The sequence below is a fragment of the Ylistrum balloti genome, unplaced genomic scaffold (genome assembly GCF_031769215.1).
Source record: "Ylistrum balloti isolate Yb309-2 unplaced genomic scaffold, AGI_CSIRO_Ybal_v1 Utg371120, whole genome shotgun sequence".
Lineage (NCBI taxonomy): Eukaryota > Metazoa > Mollusca > Bivalvia > Pectinida > Pectinidae > Ylistrum > Ylistrum balloti.
Window position 1 is genome coordinate 224,000 of NW_026782615.1, and position 24,194 is coordinate 248,193.

The window sequence follows — 24,194 nt, forward strand, 5'->3', positions numbered from 1 at the left end:
TATGTCGATTAAAGTATGATAAAGAAAGGACAGAGAAAAGATTTATTAGTGATGTTGTTCAGGTGAAAGTATTTTGTTTATATGGGGCGACACAGTAGTAACTTACCGTTGTCTTATACCTTGATGTCGATTTCCCCGGGTATTCCGCCGGTTTTTAATTTCCTTACCCAGTACTAATTAAGTCCTTCCGCGACCTTCCACGCAGGCCGCCATGCAAAAGCTTAAAGTATGCTTTACAGATAAACAGAAAAAATGAAATAGATAAAATGTCATGCACTTATACCGCTTTAGCTGTGCTCAATTTTTGTTTTGTCGTGTTTTTTTTTGTTTTGTTTGTTTGCCTGTTTAACGAATTATGGACAAAATATGTTTAAAATGGTGATAGTTTGAACTCTTCTGACAAATACTACTCCATACTCATGCTGGACTGTGTATACTGCATGAGCTACGTGTACATACAACTGTATATAGCGCACGAGACATCTACTGTATGTGTACCTTAAAGTGTTATCGTCCATTTCAGTTTTGATAAGGTATAAATAAACATATAACACAATATTATCTTAATATCATATACCTTGTATCAGAGTAATATTTTGACAACATGCTTAATGAATTTGATGAGAGGGAAGATATTGATATGATTAGGTCACGTTTATTACCCTTCGTGTAGTTATGCCAGACTACATTTTAATGTTATATTATAATGCCCTACATGTATATATGCGTACAGCTTGCTATTCAATGCTAATGTTCTGTTGTAGTAGCTAACTCTGATTCGCCGTATGATTTAAGCTGTAAATTCTTGAACCATAAAATGACAACCACATGAGCTACTATTATGGACAAAGAACATAAAGCAAAATAAGGCGTTGGCTCGAAAATCACGTTTAATATTGTGAAATAGCCTACCCGCTTTACACGTACAAACAACATTCGGAAACACTCGACTGTTTCCGTGAAGTTCCGATATAAACAGCACAGGCAGCATTTCCGGTTGAGAGTGGCAGCAGTTTCAAGCACGGCAGTGTCATACAGTAGATTATAACACATCGCAAGTTAAACAATGGCACGTAAAAACAACGTCAAAACAGGTAATATGGACAGAAGAATGTTTCTTATTCATACTTTTCTCATTTGCAAGTGTAGTCTAGATGAAATATGCGTACAACACAGGCATGAACATTATGACTATTTGGCACCGAAAATTTCAAGAAACTCGACATGCTTGACCCCGTTTAAGATGGAAACCGTCTCGAGTTTCACTTTTATCTTTTCCACACATGTTCGACTGGGATTTGTGTGCATTTCTACCAAGTGTATACGTGTAGAGTGTGATATTTTCATGTCGTGTAAGGAATTAGTAATACGCAGAAATTCTCGAGTGGCAGTTGTAGAGTAGGCGGTGTCGAACTGTAAATTACGTAAAGAATAAAATTCGTTTTGTTCTCGCCGCACTTTAATATGTAAATTGTTTTAACACGAGTGTAATTTACCTTTGACAGGGGTCTTTTATATTTTCATGAGAATTTCATTTGTGTTTTCCAATTGTGTATTCCATAGGGATGCTATAAGTGTTACCACGGGTTTCTTTACTGTTACTTTTTTCAGTGCAAACAGGTTATTTGGTGAATAAATTCGATATTATGCGTTTCACTTTATTGAATACAGTGTAAGCAGAGAGAGTATTTGTTGTTGTTTAGAGATATTCATATCAGTAGATATTAATGAACTCAATATCAATTAATATTATTTCAATTTTTGTGCAGAATTTAGATGATGCCAGTTATTGTTAGATTGATAATTAATAGCTTATACAATCTTTCAACATATTATATATATATTGGACAGTTGTAAGTACAGGGACATGATCATTTGAAGGAAAGTCCTTACTGACAGATTCGGATAAATGGTTTCCCTTTACTGATAAACTAAATATTGGACAAACAACTAACATAGAGATTAAAAGATACCTCGGATTATTTCAGGATTTTCATTCAAAATGTACACAGTAAAGAACTTATTTAAATTGAAAAAGGACCAGATTAATATATAAAATGACCAATGCAAACTGTAGACTGCTACATCAGTAAAGGGTTTAGATCTTTTGAGGTACATTTAATGAAAAAATAAAGAAACATTCATCTGAAGTAGCTGATACAGAGAAAAAAATTAAGGTATTGTAAAAAATGTGTTACACTTCAGATGAATCATGAACTGTAGGTAGCCGGCAGATATTCAAGCTTAATATTGGCATTGTATTTGGATATAAATTTTTAGAAATGTACATATAATATTTAGTTTTGACGTAAAATCAGCCAAGGCCTACAGTTTGGCCAGTACGTGTGTACCTGAATTCAAATCATGTGCTACTTAATGCAGTTTCATTTGTTTCAAGTTTTCCTGTTTTTTTTATCGGTGTAATATTAGATGTCACTATTTATGGGTTTTTTTGTTTGTTTTCGAGGGACAAGTAAATGTAGATGATATAATGGGGGAAAGGAAGTACTTTTCCAGGGTGATACAGTAACACTATTTTTAGTCAATGTCAGGTATGAAAACTGTGACTCCTAGCTGTTTAGATGTATATTGAAGTGACATTTTTGATCAGATGCAAAACTTATTCGAAGTGAACTTGCAACTTCACATTCGATTTAAATTTTAATCATTTTACTTCTGTCAAATGAAATAAAAGTAAAGTATATTTCTAGTTGGATGATGTACAAAGCCAGCTTTATACACCTGTCATAGTGACACTGGCACTCAAAGACAGTAGGTGGTCTTGCTGCTATATAGAAAAGGAAGTAAGGACAACTTTGTTCCTTGTTCATGGAAAACAAAAAACACTCACGTTTATACAACTAAGTATAAACTCCATGTTCATGACAATTCTCATGGATAGACCAAGTCTTAAGACTTCAAGTAACCATCAGGAGGTCACTTTGCCCAAGCCAGATTAGGAAGTATTATTTACTGGTTTCAGGTATAGAAATATGCATTGAAACCATAAACCTACCTTACAAATAAATTGATATCCGAAACACTTTTTATCCTTAAATATCAAGTTTCAAGTTGTGTGTGTAAGATTGTTTATCTGATCAACATATTTTGCCATAAAAAAAGTCGTTCTCAAATTTCACATGTACCGGTATTTAAGGTATTTAAGTTCCCTCGTATACTTCAAGATTGAAAACCTCAATGTTAGAAAAAAATGTACCTACACATTTGTGCTTCTTCCAGGTTTATAGTCACTTGTGGAAAAGTCAAATGCAAGACAAAGTAAATTGTGTTTGTTTTTATGTCTCAGATTTAGTATAAAATTATGTGTGAACAAACCAAATCGCAATATTTTCTTCAGAGTAAAACAGCCATTGATAGTGTCTGTCCTATAATATGTTGACTAAGTTGTAATTTCACGTTGTTGTTTATTCAGTCATAATTCTTCAATTTATATACAGTGTTTCAGCAAGTTGATCAACAAAACATTTTAATCATTTAATGTTAAAATTTAATGATTTTTAGTATGATTTGTGTAATGGTGAATAAATTGTAAAATACCAGGTATGTAAAGAGCTCTGTGATAAATTCTCTATATTGCCTATGCTGACTTAATTATATGGTATCAGGAATGTATTTTTATCTCAATAGTCATTCTTAAGAAATCATCACTATCACTATCCCATGGTGTCCAAAATACTTTTGTAATATGTTGAAAAGTAAGGATTATCAATGTGCAATTTATGTATTAAAAAGTTAAAACTATAACTTATTAGTACAAAGGTAAATGGTCACTTGATCTTGACAAACAACAAAATCTGTTTTGGTGGAAGAGGATAACTGTAGAAGATAACTATTGACTCATTACTTCAGTAGTTCCAATTCTGAATTATACATAATAGTCAAGCGAAGTGAAATAGTGTGAGCTATGATGAATAGTATATAGGATATGAGTGGAATAGTGTGGGCTGTGTTGAATAGTATATAGGACATGAGTGGAATAGTGTGAGCTGTGATGAATAGTATATAGGATATGAGTGGAATAGTGTGGGCTGTGTTGAATAGTATATAGGATATGAGTGAAATAGTGTGGGCTGTGATGAATAGTATATAGGATATGAGTGGAATAGTGTGGGCTGTGTTGAATAGTATATAGGACATGAGTGAAATAGTGTGAGCTGTGATGAATAGTATATAGGATATGAGTGGAATAGTGTGGGCTGTGTTGAATAGTATATAGGACATGAGTGGAATAGTGTGAGCTGTGATGAACAGTATATAGGACATGAGTGGAATAGTGTGGGCTGTGATGAATAGTATATAGGATATGAGTGGAATAGTGTGAGCTGTAATGAATAGTATATAGGATATGAGTGGAATAGTGTGGGCTGTGTTGAATAGTATATAGGACATGAGTCTAATAGTGTGGGCTGTGATGAATAGTATATAGGACATGAGTCTAATAGTGTGGGCTGTGTTGAATTGTATATAGGACATGAGTGGAATAGTGTGGGCTGTGTTGAATAGTATATAGGACATGAGTGGAATAGTGTGGGCTGTGATGAATAGTATATAGGACATGAGTGGAATAGTGTGGGCTGTGTTGAATAGTGTGAGCTGTGTGGATTAGCATTCGTGTTTTCTGATTGGAATAGTGTGAGCTGTGCTAAGTGGATTGGCATTAATGTTATCCGAGTGAAATATTTTGAGCTGTGTTGAGTGGATTAGTATTAGTGTTACCTGAGTGAAATAGCATGAGCTGTGCTTCACTGATATAGAATTCAAAGTTTTTCATAGATATACATAATACTTTGTCAGGGTTTTAAAATATCAGCTGCATTTTGGCTTAGGACAGGAAGACAAAAGTGGCATGCCTCATTTATCCTGCAACATTGATTGAAAATCAGACAAAACTTACGCAGAAATAAAGTTCCAAACATCAATGGATATGACAACGATTTTATGAATTTTGGTAAATAAACTTATTCATTACAACAAATAAAATTGCTTATTTCATCAGTTATTTATATAATCTAATGTAATTTTGCAGTGAATTCAGAAAGAGGTTTTGTTGAATTACTGCACATGCTAAAATACAGCTGTTTTCCGTCACTGCCGAATACAGCAAAAACATTTGTGGCAAGTGTATTCTGAAAATGGCTGTGGCAGTTGCAGGATAAAAGTATACATGCCTTTCCTACTTTGATTTTCAGGAAACAAGTTACAACTATTTTTTTGTATGTTTTTATTTATCAATCGGTTGATTGGAACTGTATTCTTCATTTTCAGCAGTAGGATGTTGACTAAATACCATTAATCAATGCGCAGTTTCAAATTTTTGGTTTCTTATTTAATTTTTTAGTACTTCCCATATTGTTTTAATATAATCTGAAACAGCCCATGCTGTCCCACTTCTGTGTATGTTTGACCTTGATTGAAATGTGTTCATATTGAACGTAATCAGTTAATTTCCAACCATACATATATAACACAAAATGCTGTTATCTGTAACTTGATGTACTTCTGTGGTAAATGTGTACAATTACACTGGTGATTCTGTCAATAATTCATAGGCAAAGAATGTTATTTACAAACTGTTCTATACATTTACAAACTCACATTCCACTTATTGTTCCTTGTTGACATATACTCGTAGCCATTGGATGTTGGGACTACCAAGCTGTATACATCTAAATACACATACAGGAAAGATAACTCAATCATCTTCATATTCATCTGAATAAAATGATACACATTTTTTTAAATTCTTAAAGTTTTCCGGGCAGATATGGTATGAAAAGAAATATTTTTCATTTTTTTTTTCTCAAAAATGCAAGATTATATATAAAACCATTTCAATGATATATACTGTGTAATTATCAAGATTTCAGCCTATTTCTAAGCCCACCAAATATTTCTATATTTATCACATAATCCACTTTTATTCAGTGAGTGAACATGCTCATGTAGTATTTTTGTGGATAGTCATTAGTGAACCCAGGAATACTTTTTCATTGACTTATCATTCAGAAATGTATTGGGAGGTCATAATGTGGACCAAGAGGTTATGTCATGAAAAAGTAACACAACAAAATGTCTTTCTTCTTTTGATGACTGTGTCGGATCTACATTTTTGACTAAAAAAACATAACAAAATGTAACTTTTGAGAGTCGTTATTTAAAAAAAGTATCAGTTTTGTTTTCATTTCATACAACTTTTTTTGAATTTTTTTCACTGCTTAAAAATGAAACTTTTCAGAGTCACTATTTAAAAAATATCTGTCTTTCATATAACAATTAATGAAACTTGTTTTGAAGTTTTTGATGTTGCTTAAAAATGTAAAATCTCATCATAAATGAAACGTTATTTAAGATCCTGTATATATTTACAGTAGAGTGTAGCAGTGAAGTAGAATTACAAAAATAAACATCGTGCATCTCTACTACTCATTGGTCCTGCAACAAACTGAAGCCATGATCAATTAAAGTCAGAATTTGTTGTTTTCAGGATAAAGGTAGCCCTTGGTAGTGTTTTAATGTAAAAGAATTTTGCCTTATTATTAATGTAAACCAACACTTGAGGTATTTGTAAGTGTTATTGTTAGCACCTGCTCTATGTATATACCATTAAATAAGTATAATTGAAAGATCTACCATGGCACTGCATATAGTACATGATTGTGGTACAATCCGTTAATGAAGTATGGACAAGTATAAGGGGTCACATTCTGATTCATGGTGTTCCCAATGACATGTACGTATGCCCAGCTGAAGGTTTCCTTCCACAATAGACATCCCACTCCTAGAGGAGAGGTTACAGAACTGCTTGCTTCCGTTGGAACAATCAAGTGTGTTTATTCTAAATTGACACTATCATAACTTCTGTAACAATTATTGTAAAATATATAAGGTTTAAAAAGTTATATATAAAATTAAGTTACAGAAAGATTATATAAAATTAGGTTAAAGCGATTATCACAGATTCAGGTTGAGTAGCTATATACTATGTACTGTATAATAGTACTTAATCCTTTATAAAGCCGTCCAATCCTTGACATTTCACTGATAAATCTACTATGTATAATCCTTGATATTGCTGCGTATTTGAATCATGTTTTTTTTATCAAACTCGATGATCCAAAGAGCAAATATGAATATTTTTGAAAAAAAAAATGTTTTTGATGATGAAGTTCTTGAATGTGGTAGTGTTTGTCATCAATATACACTAACACCTGTACTTGTGATAATTTATCCCATATTTGGTGTTTTAGTTACTTTACAAAAAAAATAGAATGCATATAATTGATTTCACATGTAGGCAACAGATATATGCCTAAAAGAAGTTTGGGTGGGGGGAGGGGGAACATGTTTAGCTCACCTGGTCCTACTGTGAAAAAAAATTTAAATGAAATTAATTTAGAATAATTTTGAATTTATATGTAAATGATTTGAAATTAAAATATTTGTGTACCTTAAAGCATTGAATAGCAGATGACTGTTGCTGAGGCCCAATGGGCCTCTTGTTGATTTTGTCATGTTGATGAATGTTTTTATTTTCGTCAGTTACAATAATACTGAAATAATTAGTATTTCGGTGGTTTTAGAGCAATGCACATCTGATACCCTACTCGCATGTCACGTTACAAAGCAAAGTGGATACCCCAATCATCCGTTACCTTACATAACACATTTGCTACCCCACTCACATGTTCAGTTACATAGCAAAGTGGATCCCCCCATTTGTCTGTTATAACTGACTTACATACATACTCACTATACTCTTGCGTGTGGTGTTCTGAAGCACAGACTTTACAGTTGAATCCTGTCTCCTTATTTCTCCATAAAATTTTGCCATTTAAACTTTTATGGCTGAAGCTACATATTTCGTCTTGGTAACTGCAAATATAAAACAAAATTAACAAAGCCAATGAACCATGAAATTAAAGTATTTATATTAATTATTAATCATCTCTCTCTGCTAGAAAAGAGGTTTTATTTTTAGATATAATCTTGTTTAAAAGAGATATACCAATGTATTTTTGTAGGGCAGAGGCTAAAATTCAGGGTAAATTTTTTATTATTTGCAATTGGCATATATCCCTTGTGGAATTTTCAGAAAGCTGCATGCAAAGTGCATGGCTTTATATAGGATACATGTATTATCCAGACTTAATGTTGGTGAGTGAAACAATCCTATTATTTATTGACATAAAATTTCATTCCATTGCATCGTTAAGTGCTCCTGTTTTAGACAATACAGTTTTAACCCTGATATGCGCTTTCTTTTAAATGTAAATATGACATTGCCAATTTTGTGCTTAATGTTTGCACAGCAACCTATATATATATACCTCTGGTAGGTAAATGGGATGAAATGACTGATGATTGTGGTGACTGTATATCAAAGCGGATATGACCGGCTTTCTGTACAGGTGAAACAGGTGCAATTTATGCTTACAAATTATCAACCATTTACAGTGATCATATACCTGATGTGAAGTATGTACCCATTGCCACATCACATATCATAAGTAATAGGTGTATGTATTCAAAGTTATGTATTTACCAAGCAGTAGGGCCAACACTTTGAAGTCTACGCAACGTTAATATGTGTATTTATCTAGCAGTACACTAAAGTCTAACTTTCGGGAATTGTATAAATCTATCTCATCTCTTGTAGATCAGTAGAACCATTTCCCCACACCAGAAATAGACAAAGATTAACAACTTGTAGTTTTCTGCTGAAAGAAAAACAAACAAAAACCTATATTTCTATTTTACTTTACAGATAACTCTGGTGTAATCCATTTTGACTCCTGTACCAAAGCAGTGATGGCAGAAGTCTCACAGTCCCAGGAAAATATTAAAGAAAAGGTAAACTTTGAAAAACAGCATAGAGCTTGGTCTTCCTTATTCTCTCTTTGAAGTTATCTCCCCTTATGATACCCTCCCTGAGCCACCCCTTTCTCTCTAGGCTAAAGCTACACCATTATTTTGGTGTTGATAAGTTTATACATTTTCCATTCACCATTGACTATCTGGAGTAAACTTCCCTTTTATCCCAAATATGGAATATAACTTACATCATTTAGGCATGTCATTTGAGTGTCAAGGGTACAAAATTAAGCTTTTAAATTCTGTATTTATAAGTCTCAGTGATCTTTTGGATCCCCTTTTGTTCTGCGTCGTTTGTCTTGGTCCATTGTGCATCATAACCAATTTCCATTTTTGACTGTTTAGGTCATTTGACCCAAAGGGTCATGTTGACCTATAGTCATTATGTTTTGTCCATTGCCATGCACCATGCTTAAACTTTTGACATTTCAAACTTCTTCCTCAGTTCTACAAATGGGTTTGAGGTCGAACTTGCATGAAATCAGGTGGTCCTGACTTTGTGTTGTTATTTTTCGGGTATGTCTAAATTAAAGATGATGCCATGGCTGCCATCCTGAAAAACATATTTTAAACTTCTTCTCCAGTTCCACTGGTGCTATTGAGCTAAAAATTGGTTGGAATGTTAAGGAAAGGTTACCAACAAAGTGTTGTTATTTTTCGACCTTGTCAAAACTTCGATACAGCAGCCAGGGAGACCATTTTGTAATGTAATTGCGCAATCATGGTTTTTCCTGTGCAACACCTATTTCAAACTACCAAGCTACCAAGTGTTTATATTATTGACCTTGACCAATGGTCAAAGTAAATCTTGTTATATATGTCAAAATCTTCTCAATAACCAAAGGACTTAGGGTTGTTATATTTGGTCTGTGGCATGCTGGGATGAAAGGTTACTGATTTTGTTTGTGATTGACCTTTTCACTTTTCAAAGGACACAGGGGGTCAAATGTGTTAAAACCTTCAAATGACTCCTTCTTAATATTAAAATTTTGATATTGGTTCTTTAACATAAGTGGACAAAAGGCCTTGATGTATACTCAAGATCTCTTGGGTCAAATGAGTTGAGATCTTAAAATATCTTTTTCAACAGCCAATAGGTCCGGAGTAATGACATTTGTGTATGTTAAGAATATAAGTTTACAGAAAATGTTTTTATGAACCAACAATGTCTTCTTTGTAAGCTGTAGAGTAGTTGAGCAATATTTTAGGCCAGTTTCGCCTCTTGTATAGATAGGCATTTATAGTCAGATGACCATTAATGCCTGTGGGCCTGTTTGATTAGATGAATTTATTTATTATCTTTCAGAAATAGTTTAAACTTGGTTGAATTATTAGTATAAGATGACAGTGTGATGAGATGCACATTTGACTTTGTGTCTTCCAGTGCTTACCAATCTTGTGAATTTTAAGTCCCCCCAGGGTCACATTTCTGCTTTTGGAGGGAGTAAAATTTATTAGTCCCGTGCCAGTGTTTTGCACAGTTTACATTTGCATTACAGTATGCATGTAATGTAGTGAAAAGATCTTACTTTAACAAAATCATTTATTAATTACAAGAGGGGTTGTAATTCTGGTGACATTTACAAGGCATTAAAAACAAACTTTCAATATAAGTCCTATCTATCATGATTCAATCATTTGTTAATCGTTTTTCTTGATTTCATCCTGCGTGTCCAATTATTATTTATGATGAACCATTTACCTTGACATCAATTTGCATAATTATGCATGCATTAGTTTAACACTATTTTTAATGTTGTATCTATTGATTGTGTATCATATACTTCCATATATATAGCTAGGTAACTATGTTAATGTCCTTGCATTATTCATAAATACAATACCGAATTCTAAACAAGAACTAAAATTGCGGATGTCACCAAACACCCACAACATATCCGTAAAACAAATTTGCCCTCTTTAAAAAGTAGACCTGAAAAAAGCATAAGGTGCATAACCAGATATCATGCTCATTATGTATGCAAAGTTTCACGAGAATCCCTTTGGTAGATTCTTAGAGTATCTGAGGCCAAAAACGGTGAAGGAATAATAAAAATGATATTTAGAAACAGAACAATAACAACAAATTCCTTAGACTTTGTTGGGATGACTTCATTGAATTTTTATGTTTAATTCAGTGATATTGTTTTTATAGTGAAATGTAATTTTTGATCAGTTGAACACTATCATGTATAGTATCATCAAACTTCTGGTTTCATCACTGTGTTAAGTAAAATATCATGACATCATGAAATTATAAAATATATAAACATGTATATTCAGTGTATATGCATATATTATAGCATTTTGAAACTGTTTAAAGTCATTGATGATGTTACTGCTGCAGTGTAATTTGTTAGGATGTTAGAAGATAGATTTTTATCACGATTGTTGATAAAAAGTTTGAAATTTTACCATTACAAATTTTTGATATATATATTGTTACATATTTTTGATATATATTCAAAAAATACTATTGGTTCAAGGACTGTCAATGGTGGCACTGATATATTCATATCAATATCATTGAAACAAAAATGGCTGCTATTGATTATGTCAATTCTTCTGCAGCAAGTGTCCGTATTGTCTTTATTATGTCTACTATCATAGACAGTGACATAAATTTTGAAAAAGCAGTCAGTATTGGTACGTATTTCATATATGGATATTTTTTTCATTTTAGAAATCACTGTTCTATACTTATTTTTTAAGTCTGTTTCTTTCTCGGTCTAAGACACATATGAAAATAATTTGAAAATGTTTTGATTTTTTTAACAGGTAAATGCTGTTCGTGAAGTGGTCCTGGGAAAAAGTAACAACGAAATCATACTTGTATTGCAGTATTATGATTACAATGTGGAAAAGGCCATACAAGCTTATCTTGAAGGTAAATATTTTATATCTACTTTAAGTGCACAGAAAGGCCATACAAGCTTATCTCTAAGTGCAGGAAAAATGTCATACAAGTTTATCTTGAACGTAAATATTTTACTAAGTGCAGGAAAAATGTCATACAAGTTTATCTTGAAGGTAAATATTTTATATCGTCTCAGAGAAATTAACATGTTACAAAATACAATAAATTTTGTTATGTTGTGTAGAGATGATTATGTCGGAGAATTTTTGTTACCAGCCTAAAATTATATTTTTTATTGAGGTTGGCATTAATCCTGTGCTGAATTTTGCAGATGGTGCTAAGTCAGCTTTGACGGAATGGCATTTCTCTGGCCCAAAGGTTAGTACATTTACACCAGAAGTATAATCCAAAGATAATTGGGTGTATAGAGAGATATTTATACATTTTAAAGAACAAATAATCAATTCTGTTATATATCTCATAGCAAAGTAGTGTCTATGTGTTCAACAACACTTCTTAGATAAAAGTAATATGAAGAAGTCAATATAGGATTGTGAGACACTGTCAAATATATGATCTAATTATATACATATTTTAATTGTAAAAGAAAAAAAAATTGTATGTTTGGAAAATCAGGTCCTTTTGTGTTACATGCTCTGAACGTGGAAATTTACAGGGGGGTGAAATTTACACTAGTTGTGTGAAGGTATTGAAATCATGAGAGTTTTACCCATGCATATTATTTCATGACATGCTTAAATTATATAGATGAAATGAAATGAAAATTGATTGCGTAAATAACCCCAATGCTTATAGTTCACCCATACAAGTCACGAAATTAGCCCTCTGCGAGAGTTTCCATGGTTACAATACAGCATTAAAGAATTAGGGATGAACATTCACACCTGTACAGTGTGTACATGTATATATAGACTTGAGGCCAATCAAGCAGAACAACATAAAATTCAATAATAGCCAACCACCATGTGTAATAATTGCAATTTGATTACCAGGTGTAGACTTAGAGACCCTTGAAACATTCATTGATTTTTTTTAGATGTAAAGATAAACACATCTTGTTACCTTGAGATTCAAGGCCAGAATCCTTCTCCATTTAAAGTGATATATACCGATACTTTTCGTTGGAATAATATTATCTGAGTAATTATATGATTAAAGCAATACAGAAATAATCAGAGAAAAATATATGATATAATACTAACTTCAGTTTACTTCATGTTATATCAAATAATGTTCTCTTTCGATTCATGTTAAGAAAAGGATTTCAGAAAGCCATGTTAAAAATTTGACAATAAAGCAGATAGATTGATTTTATAGACATTTGAATTTTTGTGCATGTGATAATATCGAAAATAAGGTCAACTTCTTAATATATCTGGACATGAAAATCATATGTTTACTTACTATGCATAAATTTTTTTTTACTGTTTCTTGATAATATTATACCCCTACCTCACCACAAACACCTAGTTAAAGGTGGTTATATATTATTCTTAAACCGTCCACTTTGGATCTGAAGGATACTTGTAAATTTCTTTTTATAATGACAAGTCTTTGTATACAAAATATTTGAGCTGCTTTACTGCATCACATGTACTGTTGGCGTCTTTGTTTTAACTTCACATCATGTACATCGCTGAAGTTTTTATTATGTACCACAATATTTTTAATTTGCTCATGTACAGTATTAAAGTTTTTTTTATTAATTTTAGATACGATATTGCAGTTTTATAGTGTCTAATAAGTCAATGTCGGCTGGATATCAGTATCTGTGTGTCTTTAAGTTATGAAAATTGTTTACTACTTGTAATATCAATATGTGACGCTTAAATGAATTGTATTGTACGATAATCTTTTTGTGACTGTGTTTATGATAACATAGTGTACAATGTATAGCATGAACTCATGGACAGATCTGGTTCCATATCCCCTATATGTTTTAACCAATGAGGTTGCACAAATTTATCACTTTTCACTTATTTGTTAAAAATGGGAAAGGTGCCAAGGTTTGATTGTGACTAAATAAGTAGGTTTGTAGTACATGTACATTATGTATTGTCTCCTATTCTGTTCATTGGATAAGTCTATTGTGACAGTAACCTGATTTTTTTTAATTTCGAAGGTTGCCAGTAAAAAGAAGAAAAACAAGAAAAAGTCCGGGAAAACAACAAATGGGGATGACATGTCACCAACTCAAAATGGTGATGTCTCTGATCACATAGGAGAGTCTTTGGCCAATGGGGTTCTGGAAAATGGTATAATATCTTAAGAAAATTCTGGCTATATTTTTTCTCTTCTTCCTGATAAAAGTTGATATGAAATGTCACTGTTATTTGAGGATAAGATTGACTTCTTGTCATTGGTTCAAAGATTTTTAATGTATAAAGGTGTTTTGAGATAGTCACTTTCCAGCGTTTGTATGAGTGACATGTCTTATTTTCATAATGATATTGTGGATAGAAGATGAATTTAACAGTGTTACTGCAATATATACAGCAAATTAGCATTTTTTTATATGTTGCATTGTTCTTATGCAGATTTCATGTAACTCTTAAATTTTGAAATTTGTTAGAAATTTGGAAATTCCCTTAGGAAATTGTGTGAAATTCTTTATTTTTTTTACAAAAACTTGCATTAACAAAATTTCTGTTTCATCAGTGTCGCATGAATAAACCATATTCTGTTTAACACATGTTTATATCTAAATAAAATGAAAAAATATTGAAAGAAAAAATTCAGAACTTATTTCAAATCTTCAATATTTTGTACTACATGAACTCTAAAAAGTTGTTGCCATCTGTAATATTTTTAGGAACATGTGCAATTAAATTAGGAATAGAAGAAGAGACAACTGGAGGAGGAGGGGACAATATCACTCCTGATCTTCCTGCCTCATCTAGTATTGTTAATGGAGTAATAACTTCCACAGTTACATCACATGACCTGGGGGCCAAGGCTTCAGAAGACCAATCACATGATCAGGAAGTAGAGTCACCACAAGTTGCTCCATCCCTACCTCAGCGACAACCTCATCAGAATCACCACAGGCAGCGCTTACATTCAGGTTTGTTGCCATAACCATGGATGTCAGATTGGTATATATTAATACAAGATGCATTGCAGAGCAAAAATATTTGTTTGATGCAACACTACCAAACATAAATCCTATGAAAATGCTATTAACTTACCATGAAAATACCATTAAAGCATGAGAAAGCATGAAAATGACCATGAAATTTTGTAGCATGAAAAACTCATGGGTTGATACAAAGGTAGAAAAAACTTTGAATTGATAAGCAAAACCATGAAATATTGATGAATAATTTAATTTACAAGATCAACGTTGTTCATGGCGATGACATTTTGCATTTAAATATAATTAATGGGTAATTCTTGGCAATGGAAAATTTCAAAAGAATACAGGATGGCAGTGATTTGTCACTTCAATGTATATATAGCTTCAGTAGAAAAAATAAATGCAAGCTGGTACTTATGTGGACATGAATTTTACACAATGTTTCTGTAACAATACTTCCTATCTTATGGTGGTATATTATATGTTTATAGGATCTCATTCAAGTTCCAACAGGCAGAGATCAGCAAGTGAACGAAGCACTTCATCTAATGTGTCATCAGATAGTAGACCAGTGAAGCGGAAAGTTCACGGAGGTAAGAGGTCACAGACCTGTCAAGTGTTAGGTTCATGGAGGTAAGAGGTCACAGACCTGTCAAGTGTAAAGTTCATGAGGGTAAGAGGTCACAGACCTGCCAAGCATAAAATTCCTGGACGCAAGAGGTCACAGACCTGTCAAGTGTTAGGTTCATGGAGGTAAGAGGTCACAGACCTGTCAAGCATAGAATTTCTGCAGGTAAGAGGTCACAGACCTGTCAAGCATAAAATTTCTGCAGGTAAGAGGTCACTGACCTGTCAAGTGTTAAGTTCATGGAGGTAAGAGGTCACAGACCTGTCAAGTGTAAAGTTCATGAGGGTATGAGGTCACAGACCTGCCAAGCATAAAATTCCTGCAGGTAAGAGGTCACAGACCTGTCAAGTGTTAGGTTCATGGAGGTAAGAGGTCACAGACCTGTTAAGCATAAAATTCCTGGAGGTAAGAGGTCACTGACATGTCAAGTGTAAAGTTCATGGAGGTAAGAGGTCACAGACCTGTCAAGCATAAAATTAATGAGTAAGAGCATACAAAATAGTAAAGTGCAAAGTGCACAGAGGTAGGACACACAAAGTGTATGCCTTTCTGTATGTGACATTGAGCCCATACATGTAAAAGCATTACTTGATTTGTAAACCATTTTTATTGCACATTTGTACCATTAGTTTGAAGGTGAAAAAAGATATATAACATCTTGTTAATGTTTCAGGTATGGAAAAATCCATGAAAGACCTTCACAGACAGACAGTGTCACTTGAGAGGCTGAGGATGGTGATGAATGAAGAGGTGGACAAAAACTTTAAGAGGATCAAGGCTGTGTTTGAGGAAGTTAGGACATGGTAGGTTATCAAGACAAACCTCAGCTGAAGTCTAATCATATGAGTGTTAAATGTTTCATTGATACATATACACACAACAAAACCAAATGTCCATAATGTTATAGAGTATATATAGTTCTATAATATAGACATGCACAATATACCGGTACATCAAATTAAATTTTTTCAGATCCATGCCTAGTTGACTTTCTTTACTATTACTTCAAGGAAAATTGGCTGCTAATGTTACTACGTGATACTGTTTAATAAAATTTGGAGTCCCCAAATGGAATATTATGTTTTCTGGAATATCCCTGAGATTTGTATCCAAAAGGAATGTTTCCTAGACTTATCAAATAACATTTCACTTATGATAGTTCTGTCACTTTTTTGTAAGGCTTTAGTGCCCTTAGACACAACCAGGGCTCTCGATCTTCCAGATGTGGGGCCGATATTTGGCCGAATTCCCAATGCAAAATAGTATTTTTTTTTTCCCAATTTAGATCCCAAGTTTTCTCGATTCTAAGGAAAACACCATTATTTTTTCCCAATTCTAAGGGCCCCTGGCCCCAGTCCCAAAATGGGGTTTTAGAGCCCTGACAACTGATATAGAAACTGTTGATAGAACATCAGAATAATTGGAACTAATCAATAATGATACAAAAGCATCTTGACTAATTTCATTAATTTATATAAGACATTCTTTATCTTAATTTTTACTTCTTTTACTTTAGTCTCAACAAGAGGGAAGCCGACCTACTGGTAGAGATGGAGAGAGTGAAGGCAGTAGCTAGTAAGTTGTGAAGTGTTGAGAATTAACCAGTCAGAAGAATTTTCAGCATCATCTTGACTGGATTAGATGGCATTTGATTGGCTGGTAGCACTAATTACGAATTTCTCAGAAAGGTCCATTAAGAAAAATTGAAAATGTTGTATTTTAACTAAAAATTAGATTATAGATGTGTTTAGGCCACGATGTGTCTGGATGGCATATTATAAAAGTGTTTTGTCCGTCATCACCAGTTTGGGAAAGGAGGGTGCTGGATAATTGGCTGACAATTGTGATCAGATTAAATTGACTCTTTTTGTGGATTATATAATTTTGTCTGAAATGATTTTGTAAGGTTGGTTGGTATCAGGATCTATACTTGAAATGTATATGGACGAAACGGAGGCTGGAATTGGTCTCAAAAGAGGTCAGAGTAAACAACATTTGAATTAGTTTTAAAATTAAATCTTGAATGTGACGGAACATCTTTGAAATGATCCTTACAAAATTGGTATAAAAATATGTGTTTCTTTTAGATACTGTATTTTAAAATAATGAAACTGAGGGGAAAAGTTGAATGTAAAATGCAATGATTGATATCATATACAGTGAAACATAGATTCAGTCCAGTAAATCTGTCATTTATAAGAACTTTCCACAGCTGTTTCATACTTTATTAAGAATTTGTTTACTTGTTTTTCTATGTATTATTTTGTGGTATGGGTCTTCAAACAATATTGCCAGAAATAATGGGGTTTTATCTGTTAAGAATTTTACGTGGATATTAAGTGAAATGTTATCCTTTTTATTGGTATCTTGTTCAATATAAAATTAGTTCCTGTTTTTGTGGAGGCTTTTGCTATAGTAATCCTACTACAACAGTAGTCTGACCTTCTGTTACGTAAACTTGGCTTCGTCCATGAGCAGTTGATGTGTTTAGATATTGCATTTGAATTGAAAAATGCTTAGATTAGATTGTTTATCAAATGACAACACTGTTATGGTTTTTAAAGTTAGAAACCTCAGGCTGCATAGTTTTCTGTGTAAAAATTTTAGTACTGGTATTGGTAAATACGTAAAACAACAGATACAAGTATTGCTGCAGCTATTATGATATGAAACGGTTGCTTGGTTACGGCATATTGTACAGTTAATTAAAGTAATGCTGAATCATAATATATTTCAAATAAAACACTTAGAAATTATCTAAGTCCCTGTCAGTTGTCTAGCTTATTGGTATGCTATGTGATAGGGTCAAAGGTTCTCGATACGCTATGTGGTAGAGACCAAACAAGGGGAAGTAACTACGGGAGATTAGAATTGGTGCCAGCTACATATCTTTTAGATGTTGTGATGAAAGAAAAGTTTAATTAATGGGGCACTAATTGAGTTTGTACAGCTGTGTGTTACAATAAGTTATGAATGATTATAATACCATAATATAATATAATAATAATTTAAACATTGTTTTCATCTGTACCTTTAACCAATCAAGCACTTCAGTAAGATGTGTGTTACTATGATAACATAGATTTCAAAATATCAAAGTTTATTTGAGGTAATATACAAAGTGTGAGTAAGTTAGGATTAAGCAAACAAATCTCTACTGTCAATGCATTTTCATACACCTCTGAATTCATTATAACATAATTGTTTTTTGGTTTTAAAAACAATTGTTTAGAAATTTTCCTGTTTGTTTTAGTTGCATAATTGATTTTGTGATCAACTCTGATTAAAAAAGAAAAAAAGAAAGGAAATTCAAGTTCTATTTACTTTTTATAAAGAAACTCTCAAAATTGATGTTTGTCAGAAAAAAATGATTTCCACAATACATTAAGAGTTATATCCCTTGAATTGTAAGATAGGCAGCTCCAGGTTTATCTAATGATTTAGGGTAGTTTCATCAGATAAGAGTTAAGAGATGTTTTATTTGTAAAATCATTGTTCAAGTATTTGTTTTCTGAGCATGTCTTTCTTTGCTTCCTACAGATAATACATTTGCTTCTCGTCAAAAAACGGCAGCTGACTTGAAAGTGATGGTAGATCGATCAGAAGCAATGACTGAAGAGGAACTAGCCAAACTTCGCACAGATATTAAAGTATGAAATTTCTTTGATAGTCACTCACCTGTTGAAATTTTGTTTTTAATATGTGTTTTATGGTTCTCATAATTGTCTCTTTCACAAAAATTTTATTAGTATATTTTTGTTTTGCGATATCATTGTTTAAATATTCGGCTAAGATATTGGTAAAAATTTCTATATACCATGTATTATTTTATTACTGCAGCACTTCATTGGAGATAGGAAAATTGATGAAGAACTCAGTCGGACGACTCGTTTTTTGTATGATTCTGACTTTCTGAAGCTGGTAAGCGTTTTGTAATTATTTTTTCTGCTTGGACTTAACAATGATTTAAATTTCACTGTTTTAGTTTTAACGCAAGAAACATATTATGATTGAATTTCGTTATCATTATTTGCAGCATATTGCATTTATTTAAAATAGATTTACCAATACTGTAAAAACCCACCTAGTGTGCACAATTTTTCTAAAGAAATTAAGGATCACAAGCTGGGGCTAACTTTATGTAATCACTTAAACTTGTTGAATATTTTTGCAAGGCCTATGATTCTTAAATAGTTTACAAGGGTTAAATTTCACAACAATTTGAAAAACATCTTTTTTAATGACATGTACAGAAAACTGAAATATATTTAGATTACATGTTTTCCATATTCTCTCTTGCAGGAAGTGGGACGTTTTGGTGAAGGTAAGTTTTGAAATGTAACAAAGATTTAATAGTGATCCTGCTCATAATATACACACTGTACTATCTGACTACGTATACAAAAGTGAACCACTTCAGGAATTACTACCGTTGTGTACAGAATACATGTATCTCATCTATTCTCAGTTTAGCTCATACTTGCACTATTACCACACTATATACCAGAAAATCTTTCTATGCAATATTTCAGCACAACTTACCATGTTATTAATGCAAATAGAACACCAACAAAAATTTAAGCACATATTTCAATACAAAATACACAACTTACAATACAAAATAAAAACACGACTTACAATACAAATTAGAAACAAAATTGACAATCCAAAATAGAAACACGACTTATACAAAATAGAAACACAGCTTGCAATACAAAACATAAGCACAACTTAAAAAAAATTAAGCAAAATATACGACATAAGATTTAAGCACAAGAGATAAATACTTACACAGTATGAAGTTTTGTTTGTTTTATATGACAGTTGTTCCAGTAAAGACGGCATATTCCTCACACCCCTCATATGTTGTGGATAAAACACCCTCACCAGACCCCCCACGTGTGGAGACCCCTAGGGTGGACCCTGTGGAATCGCAACCAACTGTGAATCATGGTAAGTCACATTTCATTTGTTGTAAGGGAAATAAATGTGTAGGCTTCAAGAGGGGTAAGGTAAGGTATGTATATATGAATTTGGTTTTCAACTTGTCTTCTGTACAGACTTAAAATCAATTCTTGATGCAGGATCTAGTTTTAGTATTGAGTATTGACATAGTTGGCAGTAATTAGCAATGTGCTTTGTATGAAACAATTTAGATAAGCATTATTATTTCATAATGATATCTTTATGGCACTATATGTGGATTTTATATTGATTTTGAAGACAACATTCTTGTCTTCTCAAAGGCTAGGAGTATGTTATAGCAGATGTAAAACTTTCTTGTATAAAGCATAAGACAATATTTACTTTATGCCACTTATAATTACTTTCGCCCCATTTTAAATTGATAAAGTTGACAGATATGTGGAGCAAGAAGTAAAGACAGAAATAGTCAGTTTTATCATTTAAGTGTTTTATCAAACTTTAAATCCATACATCGTTTCATTGGTTGTGTCAGAATTATAAAGAAAGCTTAAGTGTAGATATAATGGACTGGGATATTACGATGTTATCTCTAGAAAATAAATTACAGTATTATCATCAGAAATATATTATACTCATCAGTCTACTACTGGTTACAGATAAATATATGAGCATGTCTTCTCAAGTTACCTTAATTAGAGTGACCTATTGTCAGCAGTTGATTTCGATCTATAGGTATGGTGACTTTGTCAAATTTTGAATTTAACATTTTTGGCAAAAATTGAGTTGGACCTGCAGTTATTTTATTCATGCTTTGAAGGAATTTGTTAAGGCTTGTCAGAGAGCAAACTGATATTTATAGTTTTATTTTACTTTAATAAAACAAATAACTTTAGTCCAACAGGCCACATAGATGAATGAAAGCCCTCTTCCCCTAAATGACTACCATTGTGGAAGAAGGTAGATAACTCCACGATTTTCCTTATGCACATGTCATTGATTCAGGATGTAATATAGATATGTGCAATTTTTTTTGTAGCATCAAAGCACCCTAATCACGAAGAAATGTTAACTTCTGAAGAAGCACATGACATGGCAGAGTTACAAAAAAGACTGAAAGGATCATTAAAATTACAGGTAACTAGAACAAAAATTATAAGCACTGACTTCAGTGATAAGTGGATTCATAGTTTTCTCTGTGTTCTCACTATCATATCTCAATAACTAGTATTTTTTGCCTAGGTCCAACTTATGTCAACGTTCAAGTATTTCACTCCAAATGTTACTGAAAATGACATACATATAAAACAATTATTATTGGAATATTCAGAGCAAAAATGCAATATATGACAAAAATGTTTGTACTGAAAAGTAATTTGCACAGATTCTCCACTATCTGGTCATTGTTATGTTATGTTTCTTGTGTTGTTTCCCACATTTGAGTTGTCTCTCCTCTTCAGGGCCTAGACAATACCAAGAAAGATGACAGTTCAAGGCCAGCCACAGCTCCAGCTGCAGATAACTTGTCTCAGTCAGACCAATCCTCCTCAACTCGTGGAGCATGTAAGTATTGTCAACAGTTTAACATTGTTTGACAAGTCTCAGTTGTAGTGCCTTGACGTCACCTATTAACTTATAAAGGGAACAGCAGGACTAACAAAAATGTATTTTTATCTAAAGTGAAATTTGAAATACAATCAAACATAATTTTTTCAAAGTTTAAGGGACTAACAAAAAAAATTGATAAATTGAGACTTCAAATCATTCGTGGTTGGTTATATCAACTTTTTCACATGACCATTGTCAATGATACAACATTTCTACTTCAATAGTTAAAGAGAACACTTAAACAAAGTTTAAATAAAAGAGACATTTTCATTTATGAAACATTTTATCCCTTCTATTCTATGATTTTAACAGAAATTATTCAGAAATAGCCAATACAGATTTAAGTTTATATATTTCTCCATTAGGTACATCTAGTTTATATTTTATAGATTGATTTTAAATGCTGGACTTGCGAGGTCAATACATATAAAAGTTAAGGATCAGCTCTGTTTCCACAAATCTGTAATTAGACCTTTCTATATGTTATTATTGCAATGGTTCGGTGAATATTACAGATGATTTTATAGTTGTTGGTTAAATGTCATGGCCTGTAATTTAACTTTAATCTCTATCCAGCCTCTCGTAAACATTGAAACAAAATGTAAACAAGGGCATGTTATTGAAATCCTTTGTCAGATAGCGCTTTTGTGGAAATGTGTGAAATTATGCCACAGATTCAAATTACCTGTACAATAAATTTTTGTTTGTGAATTGTCTATGACTGTGTTATCATAGCTAATTATCTGTAATAAAACTTCAATACACCTTAAGGTTTTTGATATTAAACTTGGATTTATAAATGGTAAGTTACTAGTTTAATATAGTTATAAAATTTAGGACCAGGCAAAAAATTTGATACATTGAGAAATTTGAATCATGGAAGTTTGATTCATAGAAATTTGACTGTTATGCCCTTATTAGATTAATTTTAAACTTTTTGTCAATCAGTGATTGGTGATTGAATGGTTGGTTGATATGAAAAAAAAATGAAAATTGATTTAAGACATATTGACACGTATTATTGTATCATTTTTCCACGTTTATATCTCAGAAAATTGAAAGTAAAGGAAGAAAATACCCACAGTGTGAGTAGGTGTGAGTATAAAGTGGATGTTTTATATATATTGCAGATGATCCACGTAGAAACAGACGATCTCGCCCACGTCGTGACGGACCTAGGGGTGGGTATAGTGGAGATGGTGGTTCTCGAGGAGGTTATTATAATGAGGGAGGTTCTAGATATAATGGAGAAGGAGGTCGTCGCCCAACTGAATATCACAATAGTAATAGAGGTCAAAAAGCAGGAGACAACACTGTGCATATAGGTCGTCAGTCGCAGTCTTCAGGGAGGGGCGGTAGAGGCAGTCCCAGAGGGCGCGGGTCAGGGAGACCAAGGAGTCCAAGGAAAGAAGGCCCTGGGGGCCCCAGAAACTCCCCCGGGAGTCAAGGCAATACCACACAACAGATGCCGCAGCCAACCTGATCCTATTACCAAGTCACCTACGCAAAACTGAATGTGGAGTCTGCTGCAGTGTAATGGTACAGCAAATATGCAAAGTGTTAACAGTATTTAGAGACACAGGTTTAGGGGCCAGTGTATTCAATGAATGTTAAGTGAATTACATGATGGGATATTCCTTGTTACAATGAATTTTTTATAACTATGTTTCAACTCGCAAAAGCAAATGTCACCTTTTTGTTTGCATCTTTCATCTTTCAAAATAAGAGAAACATTTCCTTAAACTATTAGTGGATTATTGTTTTCTTTTGTACAAGAGTAAAACTACATGTAACCCATTACATGGATGTAAGTGGTTTGAGTTTTAAATCAACATTATTTTTGTAAACATTTTCCTCATGTAACCAATTGAATGTTTCGGAAACATTCCACAGATTTTTGGCAAAAATGTTCCCTATAGCATTACATTGATACACAGTTTAACTGGATAATTTATGCATCTGTATTTTCATTTACTTTTTCTTTTGGTTTTGTCATTTGGCCTCGCCCTCATCATTTTCCAATTAAGGGTATGTTTGTTTTGTGTAGGGAGTCAGTAGAAATACTTCAAAGTGTTGCCAGTCAAATATGTGATTGTTATATATTATATATTTTATTTGTCCATAAAATAATAAAAAAAATATATATATTTTTGCTGAAAGTCATTAAGTGTTTTTTGGGGGATTTAAGG

At 32.7% G+C, this 24,194-nt stretch overlaps 1 protein-coding gene across 1 annotated transcript; it reads left to right on the plus strand.

Annotated features, from left to right (window-relative positions):
* Nucleotides 1-1,066: 1,066 nt before the first annotated feature.
* On the plus strand, nucleotides 1,067-23,592 carry LOC132560823 (spermatogenesis-associated serine-rich protein 2-like). The gene is made up of 16 exons (XM_060225513.1): nucleotides 1,067-1,094; nucleotides 8,786-8,871; nucleotides 11,671-11,779; nucleotides 12,081-12,127; nucleotides 13,893-14,025; nucleotides 14,583-14,834; nucleotides 15,338-15,439; nucleotides 16,148-16,277; nucleotides 16,991-17,049; nucleotides 19,015-19,124; nucleotides 19,315-19,395; nucleotides 19,777-19,798; nucleotides 20,299-20,427; nucleotides 21,437-21,534; nucleotides 21,858-21,960; nucleotides 23,136-23,592. The coding sequence occupies exons 1-16, from the start codon at nucleotides 1,067-1,069 to the stop codon at nucleotides 23,486-23,488; spliced, it is 1,842 nt and encodes a 613-aa protein (XP_060081496.1). The 3' UTR covers nucleotides 23,489-23,592.
* The last annotated feature ends 602 nt before the right edge of the window (nucleotides 23,593-24,194 follow it).